The sequence below is a fragment of the Alosa sapidissima genome, chromosome 8, assembly GCF_018492685.1.
Source record: "Alosa sapidissima isolate fAloSap1 chromosome 8, fAloSap1.pri, whole genome shotgun sequence".
Lineage (NCBI taxonomy): Eukaryota > Metazoa > Chordata > Actinopteri > Clupeiformes > Clupeidae > Alosa > Alosa sapidissima.
The window spans coordinates 30,234,446-30,246,754 of record NC_055964.1 but is presented as its reverse complement, the minus strand read 5'-3'; the positions used below and the strand labels follow the sequence as shown (position 1 = coordinate 30,246,754).

The 12,309-nt window shown below is 39.0% G+C and overlaps 3 protein-coding genes and 1 long non-coding RNA gene across 5 annotated transcripts in view; 3 read left to right on the top strand and 1 right to left on the bottom strand.

Annotated features, from left to right (window-relative positions):
* The window catches only part of LOC121714945 (tripartite motif-containing protein 16-like), a 1,397,702-nt gene that overhangs the window by 364,587 nt on the left and 1,020,806 nt on the right, over positions 1-12,309 (bottom strand). The gene's annotated exons all lie outside the window — the stretch shown is intronic.
* Positions 1-12,309, top strand: part of LOC121714956 (tripartite motif-containing protein 16-like) — a 964,796-nt gene that overhangs the window by 851,704 nt on the left and 100,783 nt on the right. The gene's annotated exons all lie outside the window — the stretch shown is intronic.
* Positions 717-3,214, top strand: LOC121714992. The gene is made up of 3 exons (XR_006033493.1): positions 717-935; positions 2,535-2,594; positions 3,164-3,214. It is a non-coding gene; the product is annotated as an uncharacterized LOC121714992 (long non-coding RNA).
* The window catches only part of LOC121715639, a 59,593-nt gene continuing 51,123 nt past the window's right edge, over positions 3,840-12,309 (top strand). The window contains exons 1-4 of the mRNA XM_042101509.1: positions 3,840-3,857; positions 4,355-4,408; positions 6,032-6,091; positions 7,859-7,912. Of these exons, the coding sequence (XP_041957443.1) occupies positions 3,840-3,857; positions 4,355-4,408; positions 6,032-6,091; positions 7,859-7,912 (186 nt within the window). The remainder of the gene's footprint in view (positions 3,858-4,354; positions 4,409-6,031; positions 6,092-7,858; positions 7,913-12,309) is intronic.

Genomic DNA, 12,309 nt, shown 5'->3' with positions numbered 1-12,309 from the left:
GCTTACTCTGTGAGGATGCCAAAAAGTTACTTCAGGAGTTAATACCCGATAACTATGGTAGGCCTATTTTTGTAACATTTCTGGACATCCTCATCTGGCGTTTGCATTAATTGGAAAGACGTGCTAAAAGAGATGAATAAACTGGAAAATTTGACAACACTGCAAGTTTTGATACATAGGAAAATTGGTTTACATTTATTGATTTGGCTGATGCTTCTATCCAAATCAAGTTACATACGTCAATTATATCACAAAGGCCACTGTCCCCAGAGCAACTTGGGGTTAGCCTTGCTCAAGGGCATAATGGTGGAATCCAGGAATTCAACCCACGGTCATCCATTGACAAAGGCAGAAGCTGATGGAGATCAGAGATAGAGTTAGAATTCAGCTTTCACTAGCTTCACAAACTAGGCTATAACTTATTGTTAATTCTTTGTCAACTTTCAGAGAGAAGACATGTATGACTTTTTTCTGGGCAAATTTCACAGCTTCTAAGAAAGTCTGTCGTCTTCGTGTAAACCGAGTTTTGAACAGAGAAAATAGAAAAAAGTTCTCCCACACACCAAATCAGTTTAATTTTAGTGAAATAATGTTCCTGTGCCAGGCTATCAAATATTGAACAATGGGATAATGTTGGGACAACACTGACACGTATCCAGTTCATCCACTCTTAGAATGTGAATCTGTTAGTTATATTCCATTCTACTGATGATATAAAAACTAACTTCCTTTCAGAACTATCAGACCTGACACAGATGCTAAACACAAACATTTTCCAAAAAGACGGAGCACACGTGAAGATAATATACATGCAAAGCAATATGTGTGTTGGTTTGTTCTGTAGATCTTGGGTGAATGAGTGTCTCTGTGTTGGTTCACAGATTCTGATCCTGAACTCCCAGTCAGAAGAACAAACAAGGCATTGCCACCATCCAGTAAGTCTTTACTGACTGATTCAAACAGCTTCTAAGCCTTTACGTCTTGGGTCTAGCAAAGGAATGATCGTTTCACTGAATCTTTTCATCTTTAAATCCTTTTTTTTATCTGCCAAACCTAAGAGACTTGGGGGTGTGTCACGGCCCCAGTGTTTGAAATTAAGGCATTTAAAAAACGTGTTAAGACAAAGGGTTTAGGATTGGAAAAAATAGAATTGATCTTTAAAGGGGCCTCATGCAGTTTTGGCAATTTCTTAGTTGCTTTCCCACTTTTTGCTCACAGCTTTCTCTGCAGAATAGGGGTGACTGAAGCCACCCTGAGATGATCAAAAGCCCCCCTAATAAATATAGCAAAAATACATGTCCAAATTCACATCCATTATTCTCTGTTGAATTGTTCAAGTACTGGTACTTATCCTTGAATTTCCCCTGGGGATCAATAAAGTATCTATCTATCTATCTATCTATCATAACAGATATCTCATGAACGGGCAGAATTGATGCTTTCCAATGATATTAGCGGCTAGGTGCTATGATAAAACGTTTGTGTTGGATACGCCTATACATGACATTTCATCACATTTCCATTCTGCGCTCCACCCATTACTCTTGTGGTATATCTCACGGATGCGATGGAAGATATAGTGTTTTGGAACCAAACTCTTAATATATAGGTGGCTCTTACAATGACCGCAATACGTAATAGTAAAATGACACTGAAACTAGCCAAGGCCTCAAAGTACTATACAAAGTATTGTGATATTTTTCAGTGGGTACTATGAATTGAAATACCTAAGGTGACTTCACAACAGTTCATGCCACCCCAAGATTTGCAATGGCCTCATCTGGCCGCCCCTTTAAACATTTTCTGAGGGCACCACTGGCAAGATACAATATCAGTCCCCTCAGACTGTTGTTATATTCAGCAATATTGCTGTCACGGTTTGCTGGGAGAGTCCGACCCAAACAGAGGGTAAACAAAGGAACACAGCACACAGGAAGTAAACAAAGCTAACAGGAAGTCACAGAGGAGCAGACATGATAGAAAAAAAGAACATCAAGCCATAGAGATAGAAATCAGTAGATTTCACCCACTGCACTTCTACAGTTGTCTTGCTTTAATTAACTGATTAAGATGGGTTAGAACTGAAGGTCCTCTAAACATGCCTTATTTTCAGTTCACCTAAACAAACATCCACAGTGAACATGCTATTGACTCCCTTATCCTATTTTCTCCCTTCACACATACACATCTCTATCACACACACACACACACACACACACACACACACACACACACACACACACACACACACACACACTTCAAGGAATTCTAAAATAATAGCTTCAAATAGCTTTGTATTTATTCTGATTATGCATTCTCTGTATCTCAACTGGATATCACATATCCAGATCATACACTCTTAGAATGGGAATCTTTCTTTTGTGTTGAAAAACTAACAGACCTGTCACAGATGCTAAACACAAACATTTTCACATGACAGTACACATGACAATAATATACTGTACATGCAAAGTAATTGTGTTGGTTTGTTCTGTAGATCCAGTGTGAATGAGTGTCTCTGTGTTGGTTCCCAGGTTCTGATCCTGAACTCCCAGTCAGAAGAACAGACAGTTATGAGGCACTGCCACCATACAGTAAGTCTTTACTGACTGATTCTAACAGCCTCTGCTTTACATCTGGGGTCTAGCAAATTAATTATTGTTTCACTGAATCTTTTCATCTTTAAAACCTTCTTTTAGCCCGCCAAACCTACGAGACATGGGGAATTGATTGAAGCCTATTCCTATACTGTACCTGTGCATAGTTATATTCATGGCATCATGTTGGTCATCAGTAACAGTGTGATGATTCATTAATCAGGCAAAGTGACTTACAAATGTTTACTTTTGTTATTTGTACCTAGATATTTTTTGTCATTCAATGTGTAATATACCAATTTAAATGGCCATTTGCTCTGCTGTTTATTGGGTTAAGGAATTGATTCAAATGGTTCCATTACATTAGAAATGAATAGTCATTTAGCTGACACTCTTATCCAGAGAAACTCACAGTGAACTAATATAAGCAGCATATTGCCACAAACCTGCTTTATATAATCCCTACTGATGCAATTTGAAAATAAGTATGCTGCTATCATTATATGTTCTTTATACTGCATATGTGTCTAAGTTCTTGGGTAGAAAAGTTATATTTTCTGTTTCAGTGTCTGAAGTCCAGGATGATTTGTCTAAAGCAGAAACCAGGAAGGAGCCGTGTAAGTTAGACACACATGCATCCACACCCAACACAAATGAGAATATATCCTATTGACTCCCTTCACAGTCAGATGTCAAACAAACAAACAATCACAGACACACAAACATACTGGGTTGCATTTTCAAGCAGGAAGTAGCCAAGATATCTGAAGCAGATTGGAAAAACATTGAAAACTGACCATAGCAATTTGATTTTCAGCAAAACATATGATATTACATATTCACTTATGAATCACGTTAATCACCATTGGATGGGATAGGCTACAGCTTACTCTGTGAGGATGCCAAAAAGTTACTTCAGGAGTTAATACCCGATAACTATGGTAGGCCTATTTTTGTAACATTTCTGGACATCCTCATCTGGCGTTTGCATTAATTGGAAAGACGTGCTAAAAGAGATGAATAAACTGGAAAATTTGACAACACTGCAAGTTTTGATACATAGGAAAATTGGTTTACATTTATTGATTTGGCTGATGCTTCTATCCAAATCAAGTTACATACGTCAATTATATCACAAAGGCCACTGTCCCCAGAGCAACTTGGGGTTAGCCTTGCTCAAGGGCATAATGGTGGAATCCAGGAATTCAACCCACGGTCATCCATTGACAAAGGCAGAAGCTGATGGAGATCAGAGATAGAGTTAGAATTCAGCTTTCACTAGCTTCACAAACTAGGCTATAACTTATTGTTAATTCTTTGTCAACTTTCAGAGAGAATGACTTTTTTCTGGGCAAATTTCACAGCTTCTAAGAAAGTCTGTCGTCTTCGTGTAAACCGAGTTTTGAACAGAGAAAATAGAAAAAAGTTCTCCCACACACCAAATCAGTTTAATTTTAGTGAAATAATGTTCCTGTGCCAGGCTATCAAATATTGAACAATGGGATAATGTTGGGACAACACTGACACGTATCCAGTTCATCCACTCTTAGAATGTGAATCTGTTAGTTATATTCCATTCTACTGATGATATAAAAACTAACTTCCTTTCAGAACTATCAGACCTGACACAGATGCTAAACACAAACATTTTCCAAAAAGACGGAGCACACGTGAAGATAATATACATGCAAAGCAATATGTGTGTTGGTTTGTTCTGTAGATCTTGGGTGAATGAGTGTCTCTGTGTTGGTTCACAGATTCTGATCCTGAACTCCCAGTCAGAAGAACAAACAAGGCATTTCCACCATCCAGTAAGTCTTTACTGACTGATTCAAACAGCTTCTAAGCCTTTACGTCTTGGGTCTAGCAAAGGAATGATCGTTTCACTGAATCTTTTCATCTTTAAATCCTTTTTTTTATCTGCCAAACCTAAGAGACTTGGGGGTGTGTCACGGCCCCAGTGTTTGAAATTAAGGCATTTAAAAAACGTGTTAAGACAAAGGGTTTAGGATTGGAAAAAATAGAATTGATCTTTAAAGGGGCCTCATGCAGTTTTGGCAATTTCTTAGTTGCTTTCCCACTTTTTGCTCACAGCTTTCTCTGCAGAATAGGGGTGACTGAAGCCACCCTGAGATGATCAAAAGCCCCCCTAATAAATATAGTAAAAATACATGTCCAAATTCACATCCATTATTCTCTGTTGAATTGTTCAAGTACTGGTACTTATCCTTGAATTTCCCCTGGGGATCAATAAAGTATCTATCTATCTATCTATCTATCATAACAGATATCTCATGAACGGGCAGAATTGATGCTTTCCAATGATATTAGCGGCTAGGTGCTATGATAAAAAGTTTGTGCCTATACATGACATTTCATCACATTTCCATTCTGCGCTCCACCCATTACTCTTGTGGTATATCTCACGGATGCGATGGAAGATATAGTGTTTTGGAACCAAACTCTTAATATATAGGTGGCTCTTACAATGACCGCAATACGTAATAGTAAAATGACACTGAAACTAGCCAAGGCCTCAAAGTACTATACAAAGTATTGTGATATTTTTCAGTGGGTACTATGAATTGAAATACCTAAGGTGACTTCACAACAGTTCATGCCACCCCAAGATTTGCAATGGCCTCATCTGGCCGCCCCTTTAAACATTTTCTGAGGGCACCACTGGCAAGATACAATATCAGTCCCCTCAGACTGTTGTTATATTCAGCAATATTGCTGTCACGGTTTACTGGGAGAGTCCGACCCAAACAGAGGGTAAACAAAGGAACACAGCACACAGGAAGTAAACAAAGCTAACAGGAAGTCACAGAGGAGCAGACATGATAGAAAAAAAGAACATCAAGCCATAGAGATAGAAATCAGTAGATTTCACCCACTGCACTTCTACAGTTGTCTTGCTTTAATTAACTGATTAAGATGGGTTAGAACTGAAGGTCCTCTAAACATGCCTTATTTTCAGTTCACCTAAACAAACATCCACAGTGAACATGCTATTGACTCCCTTATCCTATTTTCTCCCTTCACACATACACATCTCTATCACACACACACACACACACACACACACACACACACACACACACACACACACACACCACACACACACACACACACACACACACACACACACACACACTTCAAGGAATTCTAAAATAACAGCTTCAAATAGCTTTGGATTTATTCTGATTATGCATTCTCTGTATCTCAACTGGATATCACATATCCAGATCATACACTCTTAGAATGGGAATCTTTCTTTTGTGTTGAAAAACTAACAGACCTGTCACAGATGCTAAACACAAACATTTTCACATGACAGTACACATGACAATAATATACTGTACATGCAAAGTAAGTGTGTTGGTTTGTTCTGTAGATCCAGTGTGAATGAGTGTCTCTGTGTTGGTTCCCAGGTTCTGATCCTGAACTCCCAGTCAGAAGAACAGACAGTTATGAGGCACTGCCACCATACAGTAAGTCTTTACTGACTGATTCTAACAGCCTCTGCTTTACATCTGGGGTCTAGCAAATTAATTATTGTTTCACTGAATCTTTTCATCTTTAAAACCTTCTTTTAGCCCGCCAAACCTACGAGACATGGGGAATTGATTGAAGCCTATTCCTATACTGTACCTGTGCATAGTTATATTCATGGCATCATGTTGGTCATCAGTAACAGTGTGATGATTCATTAATCAGGCAAAGTGACTTACAAATGTTTACTTTTGTTATTTGTACCTAGATATTTTTTGTCATTCAATGTGTAATATACCAATTTAAATGGCCATTTGCTCTGCTGTTTATTGGGTTAAGGAATTGATTCAAATGGTTCCATTACATTAGAAATGAATAGTCATTTAGCTGACACTCTTATCCAGAGAAACTCACAGTGAACTAATATAAGCAGCATATTGCCACAAACCTGCTTTATATAATCCCTACTGATGCAATTTGAAAATAAGTATGCTGCTATCATTATATGTTCTTTATACTGCATATGTGTCTAGTTCTTGGGTAGAAAAGTTATATTTTCTGTTTCAGTGTCTGAAGTCCAGGATGATTTGTCTAAAGCAGAAACCAGGAAGGAGCCGTGTAAGTTAGACACACATGCATCCACACCCAACACAAATGAGAATATATCCTATTGACTCCCTTCACAGTCAGATGTCAAACAAACAAACAATCACAGACACACAAACATACTGGGTTGCATTTTCAAGCAGGAAGTAGCCAAGATATCTGAAGCAGATTGGAAAAACATTGAAAACTGACCATAGCAATTTGATTTTCAGCAAAACATATGATATTACATATTCACTTATGAATCACGTTAATCACCATTGGATGGGATAGGCTACAGCTTACTCTGTGAGGATGCCAAAAAGTTACTTCAGGAGTTAATACCCGATAACTATGGTAGGCCTATTTTTGTAACATTTCTGGACATCCTCATCTGGCGTTTGCATTAATTGGAAAGACGTGCTAAAAGAGATGAATAAACTGGAAAATTTGACAACACTGCAAGTTTTGATACATAGGAAAATTGGTTTACATTTATTGATTTGGCTGATGCTTCTATCCAAATCAAGTTACATACGTCAATTATATCACAAAGGCCACTGTCCCCAGAGCAACTTGGGGTTAGCCTTGCTCAAGGGCATAATGGTGGAATCCAGGAATTCAACCCACGGTCATCCATTGACAAAGGCAGAAGCTGATGGAGATCAGAGATAGAGTTAGAATTCAGCTTTCACTAGCTTCACAAACTAGGCTATAACTTATTGTTAATTCTTTGTCAACTTTCAGAGAGAAGACATGTATGACTTTTTTCTGGGCAAATTTCACAGCTTCTAAGAAAGTCTGTCGTCTTCGTGTAAACCGAGTTTTGAACAGAGAAAATAGAAAAAAGTTCTCCCACACACCAAATCAGTTTAATTTTAGTGAAATAATGTTCCTGTGCCAGGCTATCAAATATTGAACAATGGGATAATGTTGGGACAACACTGACACGTATCCAGTTCATCCACTCTTAGAATGTGAATCTGTTAGTTATATTCCATTCTACTGATGATATAAAAACTAACTTCCTTTCAGAACTATCAGACCTGACACAGATGCTAAACACAAACATTTTCCAAAAAGACGGAGCACACGTGAAGATAATATACATGCAAAGCAATATGTGTGTTGGTTTGTTCTGTAGATCTTGGGTGAATGAGTGTCTCTGTGTTGGTTCACAGATTCTGATCCTGAACTCCCAGTCAGAAGAACAAACAAGGCATTTCCACCATCCAGTAAGTCTTTACTGACTGATTCAAACAGCTTCTAAGCCTTTACGTCTTGGGTCTAGCAAAGGAATGATCGTTTCACTGAATCTTTTCATCTTTAAATCCTTTTTTTTATCTGCCAAACCTAAGAGACTTGGGGGTGTGTCACGGCCCCAGTGTTTGAAATTAAGGCATTTAAAAAACGTGTTAAGACAAAGGGTTTAGGATTGGAAAAAATAGAATTGATCTTTAAAGGGGCCTCATGCAGTTTTGGCAATTTCTTAGTTGCTTTCCCACTTTTTGCTCACAGCTTTCTCTGCAGAATAGGGGTGACTGAAGCCACCCTGAGATGATCAAAAGCCCCCCTAATAAATATAGTAAAAATACATGTCCAAATTCACATCCATTATTCTCTGTTGAATTGTTCAAGTACTGGTACTTATCCTTGAATTTCCCCTGGGGATCAATAAAGTATCTATCTATCTATCTATCTATCATAACAGATATCTCATGAACGGGCAGAATTGATGCTTTCCAATGATATTAGCGGCTAGGTGCTATGATAAAAAGTTTGTGTCTATACATGACATTTCATCACATTTCCATTCTGTGCTCCACCCATTACTCTTGTGGTATATCTCACGGATGCGATGGAAGATATAGTGTTTTGGAACCAAACTCTTAATATATAGGTGGCTCTTACAATGGCCGCAATACGTAATAGTAAAATGACACTGAAACTAGCCAAGGCCTCAAAGTACTTATTGTGATATTTTTCAGTGGGTACTATAAGGGACCGTTCGTTATTTATAAACGGGATCGCCGGAGGGATTTTGAGTGCTTCGATCAAAAGTTGCATGACCCTCCCCTGCCTGCTATATAATTTTCAACGACCCTCCAGCAGCATTTTCAAAAACGACATGACCCTCCCCGGCCAATTGTCGATGTCTTCCGCCGACGCTCTTACGCGCTATGAAAACACATCAACATATGTATCCGCCTTAAAACCAACCTCTGCTTTCTGATCTTACACATCACACTTCACCAAGATGGTGGCCATTTCAGTAGATTTACTCACTAACATTGTTGTGGAAACACAATAAGCATGGAAACTAAATGCACACTTCCTGCAACTGCATTAGCCTACTTACTCCTCTAGCTACACTCCTTCCTTCTCAAATGACTTGAAAAGGCCGTTTGCACAATTTCACAAATAATCACAGGGACCGGAAAATACCTAACATGCCAACTTTTTCCGGGTTTATCATTTTAACGTTTCCCCGCTGTCTTGCCGTTTTAATATTTTCCCGTAGAATATCCCATATTACTGTAATACTCTCATAACATTAGTCTTGCATTCTGGCCTGTCTCTGTGTTGTCCTGTTGTTACCCCTTAGAGAGATATAACATCCACCTTCTGTCAAGATGATGGATGGGGGGCCCCCTAATTAAGGTCAGAGGTCAAATTAAAAATTCGCTGATTCAGGGGGGCGTTACCTTCGAGATCATTCTTGATCACGTGAGGTAGGCGTATCTTATGACGTCATGATGGGGGGGTCTTACTTTCTGCAGGCGTGTCTTATGACATCATACAAAGGGGCGGGGACCGTTCTTGTTTTTCTGGAACTTTCAGCAACATCGGTGTAACTTTGCTTTGTACCTTGAAACCGTAAAAAGTTTAGACTTTGGTTTTTTTAAATGTATAAAAGAAGTAATGTTTTTTTTTTTTTAAATGTATTATTGAAAAATAAAAAGAAATTAAAATAAAAGTCTGTAAAGCACAACCTGAGTGTGAGAGGGCACAGTGTTGAACAGTTAATTTTTGTTAAATTGTTAAAATGTGCGGCGTGCGTGGCTTGCGAGGGCTCTGAACTCAGGGAGCTTGGGATTCCTTGGGATTCCCTGTGATTCCCTGGGCAGAGGCAGGCAGGCAGGCAGAGTCCCGGGGATGGGACTCCGCGCGCGCGCGCGCGCGAGAGAGAGAGAGAAGTCTGGAGCTCTTAGTCGCACGTCTTCTCCCTCCGACGGTTTGACTGAAAATGACTGAAAAAGCGGGAAGGTTTGGGGGCGTGATCAAACAAATGGGGAGGAATCAAAAATGCTTGTGGGCCGGGTTAGAGGCTGAGTGTACAGGCACAGCAGGGGGTAGGGGTTGAACTTGCACATGCACATGTATGTTGCAAACGTAGGGGCATTCCTTAACCATCAAGTCACGGTACGTCATCAAGCACGAGGTTCGTAAACACAGAGAGGATAAAAGGAGCAGATGCAATCAGGCCCAGGGCAACCTTTTTAAAATTCTCCTTCTCTGCAGCATCAGCGCGCATAAGAGGTGAAACCTAGGCTAGCCATTGTGTGAAAATGGCTGAGCAGATGCAAACAGGCACGGGTAACCTTTTTAAAATTCTCCTTTAAGCCTTATGGCATGCGATTGAAAAGTTCAAGCACAATAGGGGTAGTGTAGTATTACATACATGTAGCCTATGTTGCAAACGTAGGTATTCTTTAAGCATTAAGACACGCTAGGCCATCAAGCGCAGAGGCTCGTAAACACAGAGAGGATAAAAGAGCTAGAGAGAAAGAGCTAGAGAGAAAGAGCAAACATGGCTGAGAGAATGAGCGGCAGTGCTAGCGGCAGTGAGGAAGAGGCGCTCACTATTGATATGGATGCTGTTGCGGGGCCGTCTAGCGAAGCAGTCACTCCTCAAAACAGGATTTCTAAACCTGACGAAGGCTTGGCGAACGCTCCAGCAAGGAAAAAACCGAAGCCCATTTTTACCTCCAGATATCAAGATCCTCCTCCCAACGAGTTAGGAGGAAAAGAGAGATGGTGTAATATCATTTTAGGCTACGACTTTTATTTTCAATTGGGGCAACTGAGTCTGTAGACCTATAGTCTACTGTGACGGGACAGATCGAGGGGTCTCCTCCAAAGGACCCCATCATTTTGAGATCTTACGATTGGAAAACGTGTCAAGGGATCATCGGTAACTGTTTGAAAGGTAAAACGGAGGGAGAAGAGAGTATCTCTGCGGTGTGGTGCTCTGTACCTACAAATGATGAGAACGTTGTCTATCAGGTGTTTTTGTTGCCTGAAGAATGAAGCTCCGCCGTCTTTCTTTACACTCTCTCGTCAAGTGGGTGACGATGAGGAAAAGGCTACAGTGTAAATTGTGATTAGTTCACTTTACTTAAAAAACTGTGAAAACCTGTTGCCTTAGAAAAAGTAAGTAAATTAACTTGGTAAAGTTTGTTGTACTGTATATTGTATAATATTCTGAGTTGTAAGTTCATACGAAAGTTGTTGTTACTCACACACTCACAAACACACACACACACACATCCATATGTACATGTATACAGACACACACACACATTCAACAAAATGTAGTCATTCAAACTAACTTGAGCTTCAAACTAACTTGCTTGCTTACTTAAATATTATTAAGTAATTATTCCAGTTGTTAATACAACTTATATAGCACATTAACTTCCACAATTTTGCATTGACATAGAATGTAATGCTAAACTGTTTTCATTCAAATAATGACAAGATTTACCACAAACATTACAGAGTGTGCACCCTGCATGTATGAAACTCAGGCTTTTAATACACATTTTTAGTTTGTGCAGAAGGTGATGTTGGAGTTAGCCTTAAGGGGTTGCATGAGAAATGTATGTTAGATTGTGTAAAATACTCTATATGTATATAGGGTTTATAGGCATATTAAGGCCTGCATCTGCATAATCTATCTTTAATAATCAATTTTTCTGATTTTTCATAAAGCCAGATTGTATTTGAGTATATACTGTAGACATATCAGCCTCACTACTTTAACTAAAGCAAACATTTTATATTCAACAGTTAATATTGAGATTGGATGTCAGTTGTCAATAAAAGACTGCATCGTTACATTCCTTGTGTCACTGATTCCTTGTGTCCTTGTCTTCTGCCTCACACATTCTTTATACATAGCACCGAACCCTCATTATAGCCCCAAAATGAACACGGAATTCCACTAAACGTAGCATTCTACCTTGTTTTGAAGGGACTGGTTGTTTTTGAATGGTCTGGCTGGACAGTATTATTTAGCGACCTTCAACATTTTATCCATTCCTACTTGTGATAATAAACTGTATAAAATAATAAACTCTCTCGTTCAATCCTTTAAGCAATAATAAGCCTAATAAGGCTCATTTCCATAACGTTACACTTTCTTCATGGAATGGTGGGCATTCCATTCATTCATCATTGCTCTGTAAGCATTCTTGCGTGCGTTCATTTCTGAACAGAATTCACAATCAAATTGACAGATTCACATTGTCAGATTCAGATGGGTTTTTTTTTTAAATGTTTATGTGCACTGAGTAATACTTACTTGACTTACTTACTTAGTATAACTTCATCTAGATAAGTTCCTTTA